The sequence below is a fragment of the Coturnix japonica genome, chromosome 4 (assembly GCF_001577835.2).
Source record: "Coturnix japonica isolate 7356 chromosome 4, Coturnix japonica 2.1, whole genome shotgun sequence".
Lineage (NCBI taxonomy): Eukaryota > Metazoa > Chordata > Aves > Galliformes > Phasianidae > Coturnix > Coturnix japonica.
In genome coordinates this window covers 74,490,164-74,515,418 of record NC_029519.1, presented here as the reverse complement: position 1 = coordinate 74,515,418, position 25,255 = coordinate 74,490,164, and the positions used below count along the sequence as shown (strand labels likewise).

At 38.8% G+C, this 25,255-nt stretch overlaps 1 protein-coding gene across 4 annotated transcripts in view; it reads left to right on the top strand.

Annotated features, from left to right (window-relative positions):
- The first annotated feature begins 1,061 nt into the window (after positions 1–1,061).
- Positions 1,062–25,255, top strand: part of RGS12 (regulator of G protein signaling 12) — a 74,462-nt gene continuing 50,268 nt past the window's right edge. The window contains exons 1-3 of one of the 4 annotated variants that reach the window (XM_032444113.1): positions 1,062–1,238; positions 5,888–7,837; positions 18,588–18,707. In XM_032444113.1, coding sequence (XP_032300004.1) covers positions 5,981–7,837; positions 18,588–18,707 — 1,977 coding nt within the window. In that variant the 5' untranslated portion in view covers positions 1,062–1,238; positions 5,888–5,980. Of the gene's footprint in view, positions 1,239–5,887; positions 7,838–18,587; positions 18,708–19,713; positions 19,872–25,255 lie in introns of those variants that run through there. The other 3 variants (XM_032444112.1, XM_015862670.2, XM_032444116.1) reach the window with 3 other exon arrangements.

Here is a 25,255-nt window from a genome sequence, read left to right as displayed (position 1 = left end):
CACTGTGCTAGAATGTGAAACACTGTCATCCAAATCATTTGGTTTTTATGTAAAAATATTTTCACCATTTCCCCACTAGCAAAAGCATCTCTCACTGGGGTGAACACCGTATTTAGAAGAAAGAAAAAGGCACATTAAAAGATTGGATTAACTAGTAAAACAAGGGAGAGGGTGATGGTAATGTGCTCATTTTGCAGCCCTCAATGTGGGGAGCATGACCTTCAGTGATCCTCTGGATTGGACTCCGTTGATTGAAGAAGAACTAGATTTTCTGATTTAGAAAATAAGTTATTTAGTGAAGGTTTAGCTCTGAACTTAATATGAAATTGACAACATGAAGCAAACTATAACTGCATATAAATCAAGTCTGACACACAGCATTGAGACGGTCATTGTCAGTTAAGATAGAGATGTCTCTACACTTAACAGTAAGCTACTTAGGCTTGCAAGCTAAAGCTTTTAAAGCTCCAAAAGCACAAATCCTTATTATTTTGTCTCACACTCCTTGTCTTCAAAGCAGTAAGGCAACTTATAGCTGAAACTGTGGATTTCTGAAGGGTTGTTAGTCACTTAATGAATCAGGCTTTGTTTAATGAGTATTGTACCTTCACCTGAGGTTTAAAATCAGTTTTATTTTTAATATTCTGAATTTTTACTCTCTTTAAAGGATGAGTAATTACTTCTATAGAAAATAAGTGTGTCTGGTAGCAAGCCTGTCATCTGTCATTTTACAGGGAACATCTTCTGTGAGGATGAGGAGAAGAAATAACGCTTATTTTATATATATATCTATAAATATGGCTGGCACAGCTTCCTGTAAGGCATAAAGGTAACAGTAACGTACAAACCATACCTGTCCTGCCCTTTGGCCGCTCTGTTGTGGGCTGCCCGCCTCAGCTCCATTCGAACGGGCGCCTGCGCACTGCGCTCCTCCTCTGGAGGCGAGGCGGCTCGGAAAGTGGGAAGAACTACAACACCCGACATACCCCGCGCGGCCAGCTCCGTACGGCCGCAGCGAGCCGGCCGCGCGCGGTGCACGCCGGGATATGTAGTTCTTCAGCGCTGGGTATTGTCTCTCCCCTTTCTCTGTCCGGGAACCCGAGGTCGGTCGCGCTGACTGACAGCTCCCCGCAGCCAGTGGCCGCCGCGCGGTGCGGCCCAGCCCGGCGCCCGTCTCCTCGGTGACCGGGGGGAGCCGGTGTCTGTGCGGAGCGGAGCCGGAGTCCTGAGGGACGGAGGTGAGTGTGGAAACCGCCCGCTTCTCCCCTCCCCCTCAGCGGCCGGGACCCCGCTGGGGCTGCGGAGGGCGGAGGGGCGACGGGTGGGCGCCGTGCAGCCAACGGGGCGGGGGGTGCGGCGGTAGGGGGAGGGTCCCGTTACCGCTCGTTGCTGCTTCGAACCGGGCTCAGGTGCTGCTCCGCCCCTCCGGGACCGTTTGTTCGGGTCTTTGAGCGGCCTGGAGGCGAAGTGCCCTGAGGCGAAGTTGTGCCGAAGCCTCAGGCTGGAGCTCGGCGCTTCCCAGCACTGCTGGAACGTGTTGTGTGGAAAAGAATTAAAAACAAGAAACCCACGGCGGCTTTTTGCCTCCTTACAAATCAATTAATCCGGATTGTAAATAAGCGGGTGGTTTAGCTTTAGAAAACTTTGTCCTTGCTCGCGTGAATGTTGTCAGAGCAGCAAACGTTGCATTGTGTTCTTTATGCTGCTTGTGTATGTTTCTACATACAAATATTTCATACCCCGCTGCTCTTATTGACAAATATTTCCTACCCTGCTGCTACTAATTAAGGTCTGTATATCCGAATGGTTGTGCCAGGTACACCAGCCGCAGTTGCTGCCTGTATAGGAGACATAATGGTGTGTTGCTGCCTGTACAAGAGACATAATGATGTGTTTGGTCAAATGTGGAACCGTGGTGATTTTGTTCAATTAAAACACAGTCCCACCCAAGTTCCCGCATGACTGGTAGCCGTCTTCCACGGCTTGTCCTGTTCCGTTTCTTGTGTAACTTGTCTATAAGCACCTACCCCATTTGAATAGTGAGCGGCATTCAAATGGTAGAACTCCATTTGATCTTTGTGGCATCGTTTGTCAAAGTCAGCTCTGCCCTAATGAGCGGAGGAAGGTGCTGAGGAGTCTTTTAATCTACTGTAGGACTTGTGTAGCCTCTCTCCTCTGATTCTGCTTTCCATGGTTTATCCTCCCACCGAAAAAGGCAGTTTTCTGCCTTTCCAAAACCCCTGAGCACAGAAAGTTTGTCAGTGTGTGTACCATGATGCTGAGTATCAGCTCATTGCCAAAGGCTTTCCCAGATGGGTTGGTGGTCAGCAGTGTTGTCTCACTACCACACGTTCCCTCATGTCTCTGCTTTCACTTGCCCTCTATTAAGGTCTAACCTAGGAGTGTATCTCCTCTTTCTGTTTGCACTTTTTGTTGCTATGAGTTCACAAGAGCAGGAAGCAAACTGCCTCTCTGCTTTGAAAATAAGCAAATAAGTCCTGCTTTTTCTGTGGTAGAGGGTTGCAGAAATGACATGGAAAGCTGGTATGTAAAAAACAGGACTTGAAGAAATGCTACATTTGTGGGATAAAATGTAACTCGACAGTAATTGGTATTTTTGGTGTTTTCTACCTCAAAAACACCTGATTGAAATGGAAGACCAGAGTGATGCTGGCAGAAAGATCAGCTCAGATGCTCCTTTTGCTTTGTTCTGTTGTGATAAAGATGAGGTATAAGGGCAGATTGTGTCATTTTACATACGTGAACAGCTCTTCATTGGTATGGGTTGGTGTTTCTGTCTGAAACGTCCTTTGAAATCTTTCATAGTAATTAAACTCTCCTTGTTCTGTGTTGGTGTATTTCTCATTTAAAATGAATATCTTTTCCTGGCTGATATTTGCTAATTTATTTTGCCATTGTACAGACTTTCTTCTTTAAGAAGACATTATCATCCTTAGATATAGAAGAAGGACAAAGGAAGCGTGGCCATGTGTTGTGTGATGGTGCAAAGCGTTTTATTTCTGACCTACTGTACCTGATTCAATCACAGAACGTAGCTATGCTATCAAATCAATAACATTCAGTGCCATTATTATAAGAAGTAATTACAGCAGTGGATTGCTGATAGGCTTGTTAAGATTTGGTGTTTGGTTTGTACTGAAAACCAACAGCTCAGACCATTTTATCTTCGGTTACTCATGGCAATTATCACAGGTTATTCACTACCAATTGCATGTTTTAGTAAACATGCAGGTATACAAAGCTCTCTGTCAGGGCCAGGAAAATGTCTGTGTTTCACTGGACGTGTTATACATCTTATAAGTTATTCCAGTAAAAGAATACTCAGATGTAATTGCTTTGAAACCATTTTTATGCCACACCTCCTTAGCACCAGGTTTCAAGTCTGTGAAGAACTAGAAAGAAAGCTTAGGCAATGAGATAATGAGGTAATTTAGATTTGCAATCAGGCTGTAGGATGTGTGTGTTTATAGAACTCCTTTGTTCATAGTCTCTCTTAGAATCTGGTTATGAAAAACATTAGTAATTTTTCCATCTGCCTGTCATGCCGTTGTTGTAGCAGAGCATATTTCAGTGCTGTGGGTTCTTGGAGAAGAAACACATTTGTCCTGAAGCTTCCTAGATAAATTCGGTTAGCTTCTATTTCTCATAGATGTAATAGGCACAAATATTTAATGCACAATAACTTTCAGCTACTGAGGTAAGGAGATGATGGCTTTTCCAGTGATGTAACACAATCTTTCAATGCTTTTTAGTGTGCATGTGTCTATATAGATATCTATATTTATTAGGAGTGAAAAGCCCTTTAATGGTGAATTCTTAACTTTACACATGCAAAATCACACTATTAAATTTGTAGTTGTTCCCAGCTCTGGAACGTCATCATTAGAGTAAAGTAATGTAGCATAAGCAGCCTGCTGTTCTGTTCTTATAACGATCATAGATTTTGGAATCATCTTCCCTTCTCAGCACGTATCATCTGGAGTAAATGCCTGATGTGTAAGCAGTGCAGGTTAGGAGGGCAGACAGATTGACTTGTGAGTAGAGTTAAATGAAGTCCTCCCAAGTACAGGACTAAATACATTGTCTTTTTTTTAGTCATATTTAGAACACTTTTTTATTTATTAGAAAGACAGATCAGTTGCTTCAGTATTACAAGACTGATTTTTTGTTGCAGCTCCTGCTTTTTATTACATATTTGATCAGATTATCTATAATCTAATTCTCTTTTAATTCTTTCCTTTCTTCTCCAGACCAGCACCACACGTCTATGTGCCAGAAATCTCAGTGCTTGCTGTTAACCAGTGCAGCAGCTCAGTGCTGGGCTGTACCCAAGGGAAACATGAGGGTATTTTCCAGACAATCAGGAACAGAGATTAGCATTGAAAGACAAATGAGAACATGTTTATATTCATGCTTCTTGCTAGCTGATATATATTTGTGGCTGGGCATTTGTTGGTTATTTTTGTTGTTGTTGAAGAAATATGTCTTGCAAAGTTGCATTGGTGTTGAATGATTACACTCAGGATGTACCAGACTTAACTGCAGACCACTGAATGCACAGTAGTCTCTGGTATCCAAAGTTTGGCCTCAACAGGAAAAGGTGGACCTGTTTTTTAAGACACGAGGCTGGATGCGAGTTGACAGGGCTCTCCTCATGTTTGAGTCTGCTTAAATGTTTCTAAAGCATTTCTTACGTTACGATTTCTGTCTGAAGGTTAAGTGTGAAGTTTCATTGCTTTTTAACGCTAAGCTATTTTCTTAAATTATAGAGGGCCTATGGTCATTGAAACTGGATAATTGGTATATTATGACAATTTGCAGAAACCATGCTACATTAAGAATTACAGCGGCTCCATGGAGAATGCAAAAATTGATTGTGCCTATGTTTAAAAACAAAACTAAACAAACCAAAATCCCCAAAATAAAACCAAACCTGCAGCCTTTCTGAAACAGAGGGATTTACCTGAGTGTAAGTTGGACAAGACACTGAGACTTCAGCATCACCTCCAAGATTCAATGAAAACTATTATTGCTGTTCATATAAAGCCGCTGTATTGTATTTATAAATCTACTCCTGGCTACATTAACATGGGCAAGTTGTAGAGCTCCTTCTTTGTTCTTTTTTATCTGAACTGAAATGTATGCGTATTGGAATGACTGAAAGGCAATTTTTATAGTGTTTGCTTTCTGAAAAGTTATTTTTGAGTTCATTTGTTGATTTTGAGTCCCTTTGTTCTGATACACAATTGAATGTCTGTTTGTTGCTCTGTATGTAAACGAAATGCATGTGCAAAATTCTGAGATGCTTATTTTAAGTTGACTCTACAGTCAGGTAACTATAGGGGTAATCTATCAAACCTCTTCTAGATGTGTTTGGTACTTGTTTCTGTACATTGAATATAAAGGAGGAGTGGGCCGTACCTGGGCAGAAACAATTTTAAGATGCCTGGGAAAGGGCAGAATATTCATTTTACTGTGAAATTCAGTGGTATCACAATGGTGTGCTAAACCAGAGGTTAACTGAATAGTGGGTAAAATGATGAGATCTTGGTAAAGATGTGATGTGACACAGTATAAAAACACTGGGCTGTGCAGCAGGAGACTTAGATCCTCTTCTTAGCTTTGCCATTAAATTACTTTGTCATTTTGGACAGCCACTTTATTTGCATTTGCTGCCGCTTTATCGTTAGTAAAATGTCAACTGTGATGCCCATTCTTTTCAAGCTTTTGAATGCTGTGTTAATTCTCTTGCAGTAGTTTTTGTTAGGAGCCACTGATACCTGAATAGTAAGGGGAACAGTGGGTACTAAAAAAAGAATGAAATATCATTGAGAATAAAAATGTCTTTTTTTCCTTTTTTCTTTAGAGCTTCGTCAGATGAAGGACTGATACTGTGAGACATGGCAAAACCTCGGACTAATTAAAAGTTTTCCTGCTTCAGGAAAAAAAACCCAACAACATGTATAGACCCGGGGAGACGGTCAAACGTCGACTCAATATGCACGCCCCTCCTCGAATAAGGAGTGTGGAAGTTGCTAGAGGAAGAGCAGGTTATGGGTTTACTCTTTCTGGACAAGCTCCTTGTATTCTTAGTTGTGTTATGAAAGGAAGCCCTGCGGATTATGTTGGACTTAAAGCAGGAGATCAGATATTTGCCATTAATGAAATTAATGTGAAAAAGGCATCTCATGAAGATGTAGTGAAACTTATAGGGAAATGTTCTGGAGTCCTCCACATGGTCATTGCTGAAGGGATTAGTCATATAGATTCGTGTTCAAGCGATGAAGAAGTTGGCTTTTATGATGGAAAGGGATGGCTGAAGCCCAAACCTGACTCTAAAGCTCTAGGTATAAACAGAGCAGAGAAAGTTGTTGAAGAAATGCAGTCTGGTGGCATTTTCAACATGATCTTTGAAAGTCCTAATCTCTGTGCTGGTAACTCTGATAATTCTGCTCCAAAACAGAGGTCGTTTTCGGATTCTGCTGCTATTAAATTTGAAACTGGTAATGAAAGTCTAAGCAATCCAAACCTACTTTCAAAGGACGAAATATCAAAAGTCATGAATGATGACTCGGTTTTTAGAGTTGGATTGGAGAGTGCAGAAGACTTTGGATTAGATGCAAGCATATTGAACGTTGCCATGATTGTAGGTTACCTAGGCTCAATCGAACTTCCTTCAACAACCTCGAATTTGGAAAACGAGAGCCTGCAGGCTATTCGTGGATGCATGAGACGTCTTCGGGCAGAACAGAAAATCCATTCATTAGTGATGATGAAGATTATGCATGACTGTATTCAGCTGTGCAGTGACAAATCAGGTGTAGTGGCAGAATATCCTGCAGAGAAACTGGCATTCAGCGCTGTTTGCCCAGATGACAGAAGATTCTTTGGACTGGTTACAATGCAGACAAATGATGATGCAAGCTTGGCTCAGGAAGATGAAGGGGTTCTGAGGACATCTTGCCATGTTTTTATGGTGGATCCTGAATTATTTCATCATAAAATTCACCAGGGTATAGCAAGACGTTTTGGACTGGAATGTACAGCGGATCCAGACACAAATGGCTGTCTAGAGTTTCCAACATCATCTTTGCCTGTTCTTCAGTTTATTTCTGTCCTGTATAGGGATATGGGGGAACTGATTGAGGGAATGCGTGCAAGGGCTTTTCTTGATGGTGATGCAGATGTTCATCAGAATAATAGTACAAGCAGCAATAGTGACAGTGGAATTGGAAACTTTAATCAGGAAGAAAAAAATAATAGAGTCCTTGTGGTTGATTTAGGGAGCAATCCAAGTAAACATATTCCTAGCAGTATATGGGAAAATCCAGTCGGAAGGGGACAGAATCAGTCTGCTGCACATTGGAATGGCTTCTGTCACGAACAAGAAGGAAACATTCCTTTGGAAGTGATTCAGAACGATAAGTCTCAAAGTCTAAACAAGCACTTAAGTCCTTCTGCTCGTATTGAAGTTCCACTGGTTTCCTCTCGAAATTCAGTGCCCCCGTCAAAGAAAAGCACCGCAGGCGTAGGCAATCAGAGGTGGTTGCCTGTGCATGTTTTACAAGAGTGGCAGCATGGAAATGCTAGTGACCAGGAGTCTTACACTGATTCTACGGATGGCTGGTCAAGTGTTAACTGTGGTACTCTTCCCCCTCCAATGAGTAAGATTCCAGCTGACAGATACAGAGTTGATGGCAGCTTTGGTCAGCCGCAGTTAAAATCTCATAAGAATGAATGGTCTAAGAAGATGTTTTGCATGCAAAACAAGTTTGGCCTTCCACACAGTGTTAGGAAGTCTAAAGAAGATAAAAAGGTAAGGAAGTTTTGGTATCGGCTCCTAGAAAAACCCCATAAAACCACCCCAACCCAACCAACCTTATTTTAACTCCATGATATCTGCATGTTAAAATTTACATGTGTAGTGTTAGCATTTCAGATGAAGAAAATGTGGATTATTAACATTGACAGCATTTCATATGAAGAAAACCTCTTTCTCTGCAGAGGTTTTTCATATTCCTGCATAATGGAGTGCAGCTCTGGAATTGTACTTCTGCTGGAAATGTCTGTCAGAGCTTTCTCACACTGCTTCTTGTCTTCATTGTTTCCAAATGCTGTAGTGGCACTGCAATGAAAGGAGACATGACATTCTAGCAACTGCAGTTCTTTCTGACCTCCAGCAGCAAAAGAATGGAAACAGTCTGGATCTTCAGTCTGGTTCCTTCTTTTTAGAAGGCTGGCCTGCAAATGTCATTATTTCATTGAGATCTGTTTTTATACATTTGTAGTCGAATCATTAGTCAAAAAACATGTTAGAAACTGGTAACTTGAATGAAATAAGACAATTTTATTATCATAAAAATTAATTCCAGCTAATCTCTCATCAGAAGCAGAGTTAAACCTACATTAAAGGATAGCTGTTAATCTTAGTGGCCTTTGTTAGGTCACAAATCTAATATACTGTCAGTAAGCTGTGGTTCAGATTTTATTCCAAATTACTCCTTCGTCTGCTTCTTTTGTTACCATGGGGTTTCTGTAAACCAAAGCAAGAAGAATTAAAACGAAATGTATGGAAGGAATATCCAGTATTGTTATATACTGTTCCCTTTGTCTCATACACGTTTTCCTGTTGAGGGAAATAATCTCAGGGAGTCTTTATTGGTAACTGGGATTCCTGTAAAGTGGAGATCATTGTGTTTTACTAAAAGAATCAGTGACAAAGAATTATATTTAAAACCACAGAAAACCCAAACCTCATGCTCCAAATGAGCCTTCAGGAAGCACTGTACTTTCATATACATACATTTATATGTACTTTCTACTCAGGGATATGATTTAGTGTAGGGTTTTTAAGAGTTAGGGTACTGGTTAGGCTGCGGTTGGACTTGATGATCTTCAGGGTCTTTTCCAACCTGGGTAATTCTATGATTCTATGATAATTGATTTAAGTCTTCATCACACTACCCCAGTCTACTTCTGGAAAAAAAAGTTCACCTGGATTAAAATATGCAGCTGTTTCTTACTGTATAATGTGAATGGCTGTAGGTTGTTTCAAACCTCTACAGACTGAATCTTTGTGTTGTTGTAACACTCAGGGACAGATACTTTGGTGCCTAGGATACAAAATACCTGTTGTCCCATTCTGTTTGTTACCGTGAAGACCACACAGTCTGTGATCTGCTTGCCAAGAGCTTTGCTGTTACACCAGGGAAAAGGCTTCGTTCCTTGAAGCCCCTGGTCTGGGTGAGCTGAGGATTTTCGGTTTGAAAATTTCACGCTTGATGAGCAAAGATGTTCTATATGTGTTTGAACAGTAGTGATACACCTATTGTATCACTCACATCAACATATAGCACAATATATATTACAACGCAAAACATTACAATTACTCTTCCCTTTCCCTTTTAAGTGCATTTGCTAATAAAATAAGTATCCTGTTGTCTGATTAAATGTCTCTTTTGACATTATTAGTATGTTCCTACATGGCTTTAGCTTTTATTCTTTTCATTAAGGCTTTTCTGTGTTTTTGATTTCTTTTTTTTCTTCCCAGTTCTATTGAAGGCTGTTGGAACAGATGAGGAATGCTCATGAAAGTCTTGAAATCATTTGCAAGTATAAGTTGCAAGCTCTTAGCATTATTCAGAGTAATTCATAGAGATGAAGTAATACTGTGTTTTCCTTTTATATCTTTAATGGAAATAGTCGGGGGATTTCATATTATGGGTGAACATACCTCTGTACTTCTGTAGGTACTGTGGAAATAGGGAAAGCCCCTAGTTTTGTATATTAGAGCACTAATTTGCTTCCACAATTGAGTGAGATTCAGAAATTCAGACTTTCTTTCTTGCTTTGTGTGGAGAGAACAATGCGCTTTCCATAACATTGTCTAAATGGGTTGCTTAGATGCTGTACTGTAGGAAACTCCTGGGTTTACTGTGACTTCTTAAAGGGTAAGGACTGATCTTTTATAGCGTGCTCAGACACCTTCCAGTCATGGAATAAAGTATATAAACAGTCCACCTTGGATTCTATCCATATTTTTACAGCTTAGTGGCTGAATCTAATCTGATTTTGACGTTTAATTTGTCAGAGCAGCCCTTAAATTTCTTCTTTATTATTTTTGCCTTGTCTATGGCATTAATATTGAAGAGTAATATATCCTTCAATTGGGAATGTGTGGAAATCACTAGAGGGAGAAAAGGTTACCAAAGCTTGAGTTTTTGAGCTGAACTGTGCACATCCTTGTTACACGCTGTGTTCCTTGGAGCTTTCATTACATGCTCTTATTACACACTGGGGAAAGGACACAAGTGCTTGGATGTAATTCTGATCTTAGAAGAGCTGCTGTGCAGCTAAACGCTGATGGTCATGGCATGTAATGCAGCAAAATGTGCTTTACTGTACAGTGCTGGTGGGAATGAGAAGGGCATAAACTCCTGATTTTATAGCTGTACCTGCAGAATATTTGTGAACTGTACAAAGCACAAGTGTAGATGTGAGAAAGCTCCATATGTCAACTTTACACTTGCAGATCTGGATGTGAGAAGTGCCTCTTTTGGGTAGGAAATATATATGGCATTTTAGATTTGTTTTTTCAGCTTCATTTTCCCTTTAGTGTTGTAGTTAATTATTGATGTTTTTTTTTTTTCACTTTATGAATTAGAATTGAAACTAATTTTGTAGTAATTGGCAAAATCACATTTTTTACATTGCTCTTCTTTGTATTGCCACTAAGCATTTTAAATTTTAATATAAGTATAAGAAGTTGAAAGCAATTAAAATTCTCTAATTTGATTATGTGATATTAAATAGATTGGGTTTTTCTTTTTTCTTTTGCTTTAAAATGTTATTGGAAGAATTATTCTTTTTGAACCTGTATACATTCACAATGGCTGTATTTTGTTCTTTTGATCCTTATTATATGGGGGAGAGGAGAAATGTGAGTTAATCTGGGAAATACTGGTTCTATTCTAACTTATATTTACTGAAAGGTGTATCTGGTCCCATGCACTCGTACAGTTGCTTCCTGCACTGATCTCCATGTTTCCTGAGTTCCTGAAAAGTTTCACTTGAACAGTTTTCTACTGAAGCATCTAATGAGACTTTTTAGGAGGCTCTCCTTGATGCTTAGTTGAAAACAAGGAGTGGGAGGCAATGAGTCTCAGCATGACTAAGGAAGACTTCTGGTAGCAAAAAGCTTCTGAATTGCTGCAAGACTGATACTGGATAGGGGTGTGTGGTTTAATGAGGTCTCTGAGACTAGCAGATGGTTTCAGTGGGAATAGAGTAATTCCTGCTCTTTTGTTCGTTAGTCCTTTGCTGTTGCCTTGTTATTTCCACCTTCAGCAACCCGCCTACCGAGCCTTTTGCATAATTTTGGGTTACACAAAAGCAAAGAACCGTAAGAAATATGAAAACATCAGGGGATGTTAGGATTGGCAACGGACTTGAGGAATTGCTGAACAAGGAAGCATTCTTTTCCCTCTAAACTAAATTAATCTAATACATTTGATTTCGTTCAGCTCTCACTCTCTGATTTCGGGCTAGGGCCTGGCCAAAAATATGTCCAACCGTCCCTGTTTTATATTATTTCTTACAGGGAAAATAGGCATTTTTCTACTGGAGAGCTTTCTAACAGTCAGATTAGACTCTGAGTTTTCTTTCCACAAGGACAGTAACCTAAGTGCTGACCTAGTTTGTTTTCATATTGTGGAGGCATTCGTAACATTTCAGATCACAGGTGATCACAGAACTTAACTGGTATTTGGGTATAAGTTCTGTTCCAAGTGAGTATGGCAATCCTACTGCAGCACTTTAGAATGTTGAGTAGCACTTCTTAGATACCTTCTGCTTGCATTTGTTACAAGACTTACCTTGATTACAGTATAGTTTGTGCTTATGAAGAGAATGAATTTGTGAATGGATGGCATCTGTAGATCATAGGGAAGTAAAAAATAGACAAACTCATTGTGTGACGCTCACTGAACAATATTAAAATTCTTTTTTTTTTTTGAACCATTTGTCAACTGCTTTGTGACCTTCATGATTTCAGTTACTGAAAATACTGCAAAAGTTTAGAAGACAGATAAATGGCACTGGGGGGGGGGGAGGGTGGTTTCCTAAATCCTATTTGCTTGTTAGTATATATATTCTGGGTTACTTGTATATACATGTTTTGATCAGAAGTTTAACTGTAACTACTTTAGAGCTGGTCTTTGTTTTCAAAGCAAGTAGTATTTAAAAAGTCTCTTTGTTAAGAATGGATTTCTCTTTTTGATGAAAATTTTTAATTTGCTTCAAATGCAAGAACTGCAGTTTTTATTGTTGGTAACTGGGTGGTGAACCAACTGAAGGGCGGATATTTTAGATGCAGAGACAATGTTGGCAAAGCTGTGTGGGTCCCATATTTGTTTTTTTGTTGTATAATTACATGTTTTTTTTTTCTCTTTCCTCTACAATTCTGTTTGCTCACTAGTTTAAATTGTTCTGTCCCAGCTGTTTATAAAGCAGAATTAATGGCAGCTGGATTGCTATTCTTGTGCAGTACAATTTAATGTTAACATTTGGAATTGCAGGCTTTGATCTGATTTGAGATGTACTTCTGTACCTTAAAGAGAACACAACTGAAATCCCAAGCACCAAGCTGGACCGCAGGATGTGCTAATGCAAATTACTCTGCAAAGAGTATTTTGCTTGAGAAAATGAGAAGCAATTAAATGTTTAGGCATTTCATACAGATTTTCATATGCATCATAATCATTCAAAATAATGACTTAAAAATGGTCACCTACCTTTAGGATCCTTACGAATATATAAAAATCTGAAATAATGCTTTTCCTTTAAAAGGAAATAATAAAAAATTCTGGAGAATAATTACATTAAGAGCAGTGTTAATTTTGTGGAAATCTCATTTCAAATGGAGGGACATTAAGATATCTAAGTAATACTGAGCTAGTATTGAGTTCCCAAGCCACAGGAGAAGGCAGCAACGTGAGAAACAATAAGAAAATAAGTGGAGAAAAATAATTAGCACAGAATTAATTGAAAATGATGGAAAAAAGGGCTCTACTTTGAATTCTATACATGGAAGTTTTCAGTTGTAGGAAGACAGACCCTGGTTCCTTTCAGCTGAAAAGATATAAAGGAAAGAAGAAAGGGAACCGTGAGATAACAATTCTTCATAGAATCCATAAGATTCACCTGAAGGGTTTGAATAGAAACATGAAGAAATTCAGCTTCAAGGGAAAGGCTTCAAAATTCATTCCATCATTAAAATAGCCATTAAGGCATCAATAAATTTGCAAAGATGGTACTGGATAAAGATATTCTGCATCATCAAGCCAAATTCAGACTAGGTAGTCGCGTTATCGTTCCTTCCATGCATGTAGCATATGTACCCTTGACAAAAATGTTTGCAATACAATTTCTGCAGGAAAATTGTTCCGGGACATAGCTGTCATGGTGTTAGAAACTTCTGTTTATTCTCCAGACTGAAGCCAGTGGTATCCTGGGGTGTATTAGAAAGAGAGTGGCCAGCAAGTCAAGGGAGGTGATCCCCAGCGGTCCCTTCCAGCACACAGAAGATGTGATTCAGTAATAAGGTTTCGTGTAACTGTAGTGTACATTTTCTTATCTCTGTTGTAAATACATTGTATAATACCTCTTCAGCTATTATTTACCTTTTTCCTAGCCATATGGCATTGATGGTTAGTATTTGTTTTCTAATCAGTCGGTAAGAACATCCATATATATGAAATGAGATGCTCAATATTGAGGTCACCCACAATCAGAAAAGTGGAAGCTTAGGGATGCCAGAGTATGACAGAGCAAAGTAAAGCCTCTACAGAGCAGGATTTGAGACTGATATTGAGAACAGAATAATATTTCTATCAGCTTCGTTTTTCTTTTATTCCCCCAAAACTTTCAGTTTTATTTGATAGCTTTGCACCAACTGTTAAGGGATTACTTTGTCGTCTGTGTTTCCCATCACTTTTTAGAAGGGTCTAAGTAAGGAACTCTCCTCCTGAAGTCATAAAACTGCATGTTTTTGTAAAGATGAACTCCTGCTTCAGCCTGACCCTTCTGCTGCTTAATATCTGAGAGTCAACTTGGCATGTTTTGAATATCCGCAGAAGTTTCAAATTATGTGATCTCCGTGCATCTGGGTTTTGCACTAAAATGCTTATTATGCACTTTACCATACAAAGTCAAAGAGTCAAATCTAAAAGCAGGGAGAGTTTTAAAAAGCTTCAATAGCTGGAAAGAGGAGTTGGACTGATCCAAATGAGATGATTTAATAGGGGCTGTAATTAAGCTTTGTGACACACAGAATGTAGTAAATGCTGTATTAGCTGAGCTCCTTAAACTCAGACCTTTGTAGTGATGGTGTCCTTTTTTCTTTCACAGTAAAATCAATGAGTGTCTGTGTCCTCCCTTTGTTTTGTGCTCTCCAGAGGTACTTAATGAAGCTGTTGGAGGATGCGCATGATCCTTTCCTGGTACTTACCTGAAGCAGTCAGGACAGAGGATATTACACAGAATCACAGAATGACCCGGGTTGGAAGGGACCTCAAGGATCATGTAATTCCAACCCCCCTGCCTAGCAGGGCCACCAAACATACACCTTAGGATATTCTGCCTGTTCCACCTGAACAGAAGGAGAAAACTATTTCTATCTAAATAATCACTTATCAGTGACTGTATCTTTGTTTTATAGCTTGTAAACTTTTTCATTACATGAAATTACATTATGATTTTTTCTTTTTTACATAAACATTTTTGAAAATGATTTCACTTTCCTATATGTGAGTCTCGTGAGATAAACGTTTGTCGTGAAACATGCATTGAATGCATTTGAAAACATCCTTCTCAAGAAGTAGGTTGACGATTGCTCTTGATAGAGCAACTGTTCTTCTAATGTGTTAAGTCAGTTCCTCTTATAGATAGAACATCCCTCTCTTCCTGCTCTTCCACAAAATATCCGAACTCTGTGTCCTATAAGATACATCCCTTTAGTTTCTCCTCCAGGTCACAAATTACAGCGTGTTGTCTTTTAAATGATTCAATTGGCAAGATCTTATAACTGGCATTAGCCTTCACAGTTTTTCTTTCTCCTTTTTTCCACTTTCTGGATTCCTGCTCTGAGCTCTCTATGTGCTGTTGCACTGAATTGTGAATTACCATTTCAGCTCCTTCTACCCAGGAGCTGCTGCTGTCAATTCCTGCTGCTTCCCTTCTGCTCCTCCTAGCTTTAAAACTGAGGTATTGCAGGACAGGATTCTCTTATTTCTATACAGATATTTGGGTGAGAAGTCAATATACGCAGAGAGACACAAAGGCCATGTAGTATGAAAATGAAAATTTCAAGTTGTTTGTATGACAGTTTGTTAAAAAGTTATAATATTTGCTAATTGCATTTGGTACAATAAGAGTGTGATACTGGTCGTTCTGTAGCTGGGATTTTCTTTAAGCTAACTGAAACTGTTTTCTGAAAGTGTTTGGTTTCGCTGCATCCTGAATCATTGATAAGGTTTCATCAACTTGCTTCTGTGCGCTCCCACTCGGATCATGGTATCACGCTGAAAACCAAGGTTTCACGTTGCATCTCTTCAGTGCTTCCAACTCTGACAACTCCTCTGCTTCACAGTCTGGAGTTGGCAGGGTGCAGCATCAGTTGCACTGACACAACTGGCTATGGATCTACCTAGCAAACAGGTTTACATCCCTTCATACGTTACAGGGTTTCATTCCTTTCATTTCATGAGTGGTCAGAGCTACAGACACTGTTTTGATTTTTTGAAGATTCGTTTAATCCTTATTAATATTTGCTTTAAGATTGCAGTAAAGATTTTTAGAATGATGATAATTTCTTCATGGAAAATTGACTGCAAAATTTCCACTGATCAGTCACTGCACCAGCAATCTCCCTTTGAGTAAATACCGTGAATTTCTTTAGCTGAGTTTGTTAATACACTCTAGTTGCAAAGTCTGTTCTTTTTTCAAGTCATTGATTTATTTCCAGCTCTTCAGAGTGCTACGAAACACATTTGCCAAAATGCTGCTGCTGTTCACATAAGCTTCATGATTTCTTATAATGCAGATATGTGTGGCAAGCAGCTTTAAAAGAAATGATCTGCGGAAGGAGTTATACCTTCACAGTCTGAAAGAAATCAGGAAAGCATGGAAATGGAGATGTCTGAAATGCAGTACCAGGAAATGAAATATTCTGTGAACAGTAGCCTTTGCTTCTTTAGCAACACCCTCCTTAATTTCTTAGATTATTAATTTGATCCTTCAGAGCAAAGGAGAGATTTGTCACAGCTGAAAACATTTTTCTAATTGCAATTACCATCTAAATGGGTTGAGGAAATCATTAGCTCAATGAATTTGTCTAGTTTCTAATCATTAAGCGCTGTGTTATTCTCAAGCTCTTTTTTTTCCTGCTCTTATCGTTTCTGTTCCATCAGTGAATTTTGTATAAAAATGTAAAAAAAAAAAATAAAATATAAAGAAGAATTTTGATGGAGCATAAATTTTCTGTCTTCTACTACTGCACAGTATAGAAGTGTTTTTGCCCACTGTCCCTTTTTCTCTTTGTTATTTATCTGAGCACAGCTGGGGAAGATGCATTTCCTTCTAAAATGGGTCATCTGCTGAGAGTTAATGTTATCTAGAATCTGCTTCTCGGTGGAATAGAATTAGCTTTGTCTTCAGGCAGTTTGTTCCTCTTCCTCTAATTTGTATTGTCACTGTTGCTAGTTATTTTTCTGTCTTTTCAGGCCGTATACCTTAATGTCACAGCACTGTACATTGCAATCCCTGCTATTTAAATACATGCTGTTACAAATACAGCTAGCAACTTCCTTGTCTTCAGTCTTCAACACTCAGTTGATTGTGTTAGCAAAAGCCATCTTAGCTCTTCACATTGCACTTCTAAATGTTCTCTTAAAAATGTTAGGAGCTAATCTCCAGTTGCCAGCTTTCCAGTTTTCCTTGGCAGAAGCTGCCCTGTTTCTTTTCAGCCAATAAAACGCCTTACAGAATCAGAAATAAGGAGGGAAAGAGATTTCACATAAAAGTGAATCACTCCTCATTGTGAATGAAGAAGCTGGAGATGAATCCTGCTGCATACTTCAGATTTCTGTATACTGTGTTATGTGTTGCCATTTCTATGGGCTTTTAAGCTGCCCGTTGTGACTAGTGGTGACTCTCGGAGATCTGTTGCTAAAGGATAGTATTAACTCTGTAGAAGGAATTAAACAGACTTTTACTGTTGGATTGCTGAGTTTTTTGCACTAAGGAGGTGGTAGAACATTTCTCAGTCCGCTTCACTACTTCATGGAGTGGTGGTTGGTGTGAGACTAGAAGTGTGAAATTCATGATCTTTTGGTTGACATATAGATATTCAGGCACAGGATTGAAGGGATACCAACGTATTTCAGGACTGAGGGCACGGAAAGTAGCCCAAAGGAAGAAACAAATGGAAACATATACCTTAGCAAGTCCTGCAAAGCTTCCAGTAAGCAGCTCTAAAAGCACTAATAAATGTTTTTTAAGCTAATTGTGATGAAGAAAGATGCTGAAATGAAACGGAAGAAAAATTACTCAGAATTAAACTCCTTTATTTTCTACAGTGAAAGAGAACATAGAAAGAGAACAAGGACTTTTTCCCACCCTGAATGTTACTGTGAAAAATATCCAAAATTTCAGGCTCATAATCACAAGTTTTTATAATGCAGTGAGTTTATGTACATCTGCTTAGCACCACTCACTGACTGTGTGCCGACTGCTAAGCTGAGGCTTAAATTTTCCATTTGGCATAAACTAGAAATGTATAGGCTGAGTTGGTGCAATTTATCTGACTTTTGGTGACTTTTTAAGGAGAAGGAGAATGACTGTGGGGGAACCATTCAACTGTTAGATGTAATTGTTGCAGCACCAGTTCTAGTCATCAGAGTGAGGTAATTTCTTTCCTCTAAACAAAAGGTTAATGTACTTCCTGCACTGTGCACTGTGTGATTTAAAAAGCTGGATTTTACCAAAATGGCAAAGTAGCGAAACTATTTAAAATAAAATAAGAAATATATATTTATTGTGGAGAAAGATTACAACAGAAGCTGTGTGAGATGGCTTCTAGGATTTTAATTTTCAATGGAGAAGACAAATGCTTGTAAGAATCTTCTAGTCAAGCAATGAGGAGCTATGCTTATTTGGCTTTTAGTTAAGCTCTATCTACTAATACTTATATGAAACCTAGTAGTTACTAATACTTACATGTAGCATGTAAGTGCTGTAAGCACTGTAGCAACGTGACTCATATTAATGCAGTAAGATAATGCTGAATATTCATATCTGACTTGAGTCTGGAAAAGTAATTTAATGATTTTAATGATTTTAGTTAACCTGTTAGTGGTCTGTACATTTGTCTTCTTGGAGTTCTGTACCTATCGATGCCATCCAGCTGGACAAAAGTAGGATTGTTTGAGACACGGATGCTGCCACTGTTATCAATAAAGTACTGAAATGAAAGGAGTAGAAAGATGATGCATGTTTTCTGTTTTGTTTAGGGTGCCAAATTCGGACGTCCGATGGGATTAAATCAGGCTCCTCCGCAGCGTTCCTCTGTTCGGAGATCATTTGGGCGATCAAAGCGGTTCAGTATTACTCGTTCACTGGATGACCTGGAGGTAATTGACTTTCACTTAAAACTTTGAAATGAGTCCTGGAGGGGAGTATGGAGTAATTAATTTGGTAACAAATGAAGATAAGTAGCAATACCTGTAGTGTAATAAAGTTACTAATGACAGTATGACATTTGTGTGAGGGAAATGCAGATTTCAGGTATTAACCTGAATTTCTGAGTTCTCTTTAATAGTGTCCTAGCAGTAGCTGTTTTTTTTTTTCTGTGTGAAATTTTGACTTTATTTTATCCATCACAGCTGGTCATACTGATCAAAACAATGGTTTTAAGTCATTAATGTTAACAATGAGGTGAAAAAAACCCTCATATTCATCACATTATTTATTTATTTATTTATCATTTAGCTGATATTCGTTGCATTGAGAAAATTTGGGGGGGATTAAATTTGTTGTGAGGGTTGTGTTTGAAGAACAGGCTCTTTACATAACTCCCTAAGCAATACAGCTTTGAGAGTATGGAACAATTCTTGTTTGAAAAAGGCAAAAATAAGTTTTTCCTCCTTGTATGTCAGCAGTAGGAAAAGGGAGTACGTAATCACCTTGGTGCTTGTGATTGATATGGTGATTTTGGGTCTTTTTGAGTGTGGTATAGTAACACTGTTCCACATCTGGTATATAACCTCAGCTGATACATGGGCCTCAGTGGCCTCACTTCACTAATTTTGGTTGAAGCAGAGAATGAAAAGCCCCCTGTATTAGAACAGCTGCTCCTGCTCTGCTGTGTGTCCCCCTCAAGCTGAGGGAATATGGATGGCTTCGTTATCTCTTCTAGAGTGCTTCTTCCTGAAATCCCTACCCATGGTTCAGGCTCCCTTACTTCATTATCATCTTTCTGCGGAAGGCTTGTTGTTGGGCAGAAGCACAGATATGTGCAGAACTATTGGCAGAGGAACCATGAAATAACAGATTATACTGTTCATTGGTATGGGAAGGAATATGGCACACAGATTCCTCTAAATGGGAAGGAGGTGTATAAAAAGTGTTTGAGATGGGAGGAGGAAAGAAAGATATTTTGAGCTTCCTGTTGTGGCAAGATGTAGGAAGAAAGGCATTTCGCTAGTTCTGAACTAAAGGAGTGGAGAGCCTGGTGCACTGGATTTTTAAGGAACAGAATATATGGAAGGAGATTCTGATGTGCTTAGGGAATGCAGGTAGGATCTGTCATTCCTTATTCTTCAGGTGTTTTAAAGGAAAAGAATGTACCCTTTTTCCATCGTGACCTGTTTCTTGTCCGGAGCTTTTAAGTGTCTACCTTTTTGTTGTTGTTGTTATTGTTGTTTGTTTGTTTTTAACCAATTACAGAACATATTCATTTCTTTACACTCCTAACTTTTAATATAGTTAGTGCAAAGCTTTCTTTAATAAGCAGAGCAAGATCCTGTGGATAAAGCTGTTGGATGGCTGTCAAGGTGCATCTTTCTTCATCAAAAAATAGTGACTTTTCTAGATTAAAAAGCTTGCTGCTAGTTTTGACAGAATTTCTGGACGCAGTAAGAAAGAACCTTCTCAGAATATCTAAGAGTTCTAGTTACTCAGGTATGATAGATCGGAAGAAGAGGCTTCACACCATATTCTTCCATATTCAGATTGTTTGAGATTAACATGCACATTTCATATTCTGAAAGGGCCTTAAAGACTCGGGATATAATTTAATTTCTGTGATAGGAGCAGTTTTGCATTGCATAAATATTCATTAAAACAGGGACTTGGTGCTTACTGCCTGTTAATTTCAGAAAGATATCGCTTGCCTAAAAAGTTTGTTTTTCTCTCTTTGTGTCCCAGTTGGGATTAAATTAATTGAATATAATTGTATATAAATTAATTGAATAGCACTAACTGGAGGGACTGAGAAGACTGTGCTAGGCAGAGTCCTAATAACTAAAGCTGTTTCTTCAGCTGAGCTTCCTAGGCCAAGGTATGAATTGGAAAAGTAGAAACAATCTGCATTAAAAACTGCATTTAGATTAATACCTTTACTGCATGTAGCTCGGATCTGGACTGCTGTCAATTCCTTCTTTTTACTTTGAAACTTCATTTTGCCTCTGGATGCTGCAGAAGAATTTTGCTTTCATGTATTCTTGCCACTGGGAGAAATACCAGCCTGGAGAATAATTGCAGAAATTTCACATGTCAAAGTAAAATAGCATTGAGATGTTTTGATTTTTGGATCTTGCTTTAAAGTTGCTGCTGCAGCATTATTCCTGACCTCGGTTGTGCTAGGTGTAGTAGAAAACAATGTTCTCGGTACATGTTTAGATTATTTCAGGCCATCTATTTAGAGTCACTGGAAGAGGAAATAACAATAGCCGGAAATTCTTAGAGACTCCACCTTTGGAGTGATGTTCATGAACATATTACATAGATTACTCAGTTGCTGTATTCTTTCCAGCTGTTTCAGCAGAATGGATAAGGTACTGACCCAAACATGACATTTGAAAATGAATTTGCTTTTCTAAGCTTGTGTGTTTGATTCCTGCTGAGATCCAGGTTACTTTTCTAAATTGGTTCCATGTGGTTTCTTTTATGGGCATACACTGAACACTGTTCATTTCTTATGTGTCTGAAGAAGGTTGCATTTGTACTTAATTTGAAAGGATGAACTTCTCATGGCTTTGGAGCTGTGTGTGTGGAATACCAGCTGTCAGTTTTTCTATCTTCTGCCATAAGGTGGCGTGGTTTCTTTGCAGTTTTTCTTCCCAGCTATCTAAGCACAAAACAGATTGCAATAGAATATTTCACTTTTTCTTTCTAATCGTTATATTATGATTGGTTGTATGCATGCAGACAATATTCATATGCAGTTAGAACTAGCTGTAATGATACAGTGCTCTTATCAGCAGAAGCTCTACACACATTAAAAAAATATAGGATTAACCTGTAGATATTGTTTTTACTATTAGAATCTGTATATGAGATGATTCTAAATCTGTAGAGGTCAAAACAAAATGAGTGTACAGATCTGTGAATAACATTATTTGCTCTCTTCAAATACCCTAAATGTGCTTGCAGCTCAGCGGGGTTGATCTCTTCTCACTGGTGACAGGTAACAGGACGAGGGGAAACGGCCTCAAATTGCACCAGGGTATGTTTAAGTTGGACATCAAGAAAAGCTTCTTTACAGAAAGTGTTGTTAAGCATTGGAATTGGTTCACCAGGGAGGTGGTTGAGTCACCATCCCTGGATGTGTTTAAAAACCGTTTGGATGTGGTGCTCAGGGACATGATACAGTGCAGGGCTGTTAAGAGTTAGGGTAGTATGGTTTGGTTGTGGTTAGGTTTGATGATCCTTAAGGTCTTTTCCAACCTGAGTGATTCTATGATTATGCTAGAACTATGGTAAGGAAAAAAGCTTGCAAAACACAAAAAAAATGCACTTTTTGTTCAGAATTGTGGAAATTGTGCTTGTTTACACGAAAGCTGAATATTAACTTCAGTTAGAACTGAATTCAGAAAATTAGTGTGTCAATGACATAGTTGTGTTCAGAGCTTTTTATTTAATAAATTACAAGAAACCTTTTTCTATCAAGAAAAAAATCCTTCTTTGTAAGTAGGTTTTAACTTTTCCATGTGAATCATTTGTTCTGAAATAGTACCTGTTCACAACAGTGCTTATCTGTGATTTCCACCACTCATAATTCAGAGAGTACTTGCTGGTTCATGGGTATAAGGGTATGTGAATATATTAGAGCTATTTAATAAGAGGACACGATTCTGTCTTTCTTCTTATGTCTTCCCTGTAGGCAGGTGCTATTGGTTTCATCTTCTGCCTTGCAGGATTCTGTCCTGGCAATGTCATAAAAATCTTTTAATCTGGAGGTCTTTTTAAAATTAAAGAACAACAATTCTTTTAACTAAATATCAGAACAAAAAAGATAGCTGCTGCTTCTTTTCTTCTTGACTTCATCCCATTCTTGGCATCCTTAAAGTTAAATCCTATATGAAAGAGAACATTTATTGTATCAGTGTTCTAGATTTCAGCAATGTTTTTAAAGTTGGAATGTATCATACATTCCTTTTTATAGTTAATGTTAGGAATTTTTGTTAGAATGTTCTATCTTAATTATAACCGTTAGTAATCTAGTATTATTAGCTGTTATTATAGATAATAATGCTTGATTCTTTCTCTGTTTTGTTAATTCCAGTGAAGCAACTTCTTTTGCATTTCATCTGCTAATTGAAAGCATACAACACATCTCCTCAGTATGAGATTTTTATACTAATGAATGACGTGCCTCTGCTGGATATTAGCTTTGGCATCTGTGGGTGGCAAAAAACCCTAAATGCTCATTTGACTTAATAATGAGTTTTTAAGTGGGTACCTGTCTTTGTTTGACTGATTTAAATAATCAGACAAAGCTTACACAGGGAGCTAATAGCTTGTGTTAGACCAGCCAGTGTACTAGGAAAATCAGACGAGGAGTTAAACATGCCCCAAACTTTTCCCACCCTGTAAGTCCATCTAATAAGAAGCATTAACACTCTCTACAAAGCTTTCCTCACCAACAATCATAAATCATCACCGTGGCCTCAATACCACCACTATGTCTGCTATAATAATGTGGTTTAAATTGAGGCCTCTTCATTCCCAGCTTAGATTTATGTATTTAAAATTTGAAAATGGTGTATATTTTTGTCTTATGTTTTACCTAAGCTGTGATAACTTATTGTGTGCTGCTGGAATACACAGCTTCTGCCCTCTGTTACTTTAAGTATTGCATTTTGCATGGATTTTGTTCTGATTCTTACCTAAGATGTAACTGACTGATAGACATTCTTATCCTCATTCTGCCTTCATGGAGGTAGAAAACAAACCAGTTGCGGAACAAAACTGCCTGCAAGAAAAAAATCTCCAAATAGCAAACTGTATCCTGGGCTCCATCAAAAGAAGCATGGCCAGCAGGGGGAGGAAGGTGGTTCTAGAAGAGTTCTAACATCCCTTTGAACCAGTTTCTTGGAACGTTCCACTAGGTGTTAGCTTCAAACAGTGCAAGGTGGAAGATGTCTGCTTAGTGATTATACAGTCACTTGCTGTAGAAGTCCGAACCGACTGGCTCAACTGTAACATATGTGTCTTTAAGTAGTGTCATTTGGCCATGAAATTAAACATTCATTTCTTTACCTTGAGTTACTGTAGTATATATGGTCATGGAAAATGCTCATACTTCATTACTTCTTGCCAGTAGCCAGTACCACTATTCTTAAGATTTTTTATTAAGTGGATGCTGGTGAATTCAGAAGCTGTCAGTATCTCTAATTCACTCACTGCAAGGATCAGCCTGGGTAAACAACTTAAGGTAACTGCCTTAGCTCAACCACATAAGGTATTAGAGCCTATTTTGGCTCCATCCACTTGGTTCCAGTTTCAGTGAGTAGCAACATAACAATCAGTAGTTGGTGGGCAGGCTCTCAGGGGTGTCTTTTACCATCACCTCTGGTACCTGGCCTTCTTTTAAGTGGTCTGCTATGATTCTGTGGTTGTGTTTACTCTCCTGGCTCTAAATTGTGAGGTACCTTAACCCCCTGACATTAAGGCAGAAAAATAGCTTTCAGCGCTGAGGTCTGTTACTGAAATCCAGAATTATTTGCTGCTTAAGGATAACATTTGCTTCAGTTTCTAATGCTACATTTGTTGATTCCAGAACATCTTTTAAGGCTCCTCCCAAGGAGGTCAGTGGTGAGGTGAAGTTGCTCAAATTAATAAGGGCAAGAGCAGTCTCTGAAGATGAGAGTGACTGTGTTTATAATACTACAACAAAATGACAGATGAAAATGCATGTAGATAAATGTAAAGCAATGCAAATGAGGTAAAATTGTCCTAGCTTCATATATTAAGTGGCATCAATGTCTCTGAGCTGTTTCAGAAGTGTGGCCTTTACATTATAAGGGATGGTTGTATGAAACTATCAGCTCCATACAGTCAGTAAACCTGTGTTTACTGTGTTACTGTGGTGCAACGCTGTTTGTAAAGCAAAGGACTCACTGCTGCAGCATCATTTGCCAGTGCAGCATAACTGTAGTGGGCTCTGGGAGCACACACTGCTGTATTACAACTCTTTGCAGCATCTGGGAGGGAGAGGGCTCTTAACAGCTTTCCTGCTGCAGAATGGATTGCTCATGTAATTTGTGGTGGGAATGAGGAGCCGGGTGACTGCTCTGATTCGTGTTACTGCCCTTCCTCTGCTGTGTCACTGTCACGTCAGTGCTAATGAGGATGAGGAATGATTTTTGCTCTCTGAAGCTTGGTTAGTGTTACTGAATGAGTTAAGGTCTTATGGAACGAACTGAATTGGCATTTCCAGAATACAGTCAACAGAATAGATACGGTGCAAGTGAGAGTACTGTACCATTCTGTGAATTGATTCTGACTGCATTTCTTGCTTAAACTGCTGGGATTTTGGCTAATTTCCACTGTTCTCATGGATTCCTCAGTCCAGTGAAGTTTAAAGAAAAGGAATCGTCTGTGGAGCTCCTTCCAGATGAGCTGCTGATCTTTACTTAATATCAGGTCATCAAAACGTTTAATCTGTTCTTTTGAT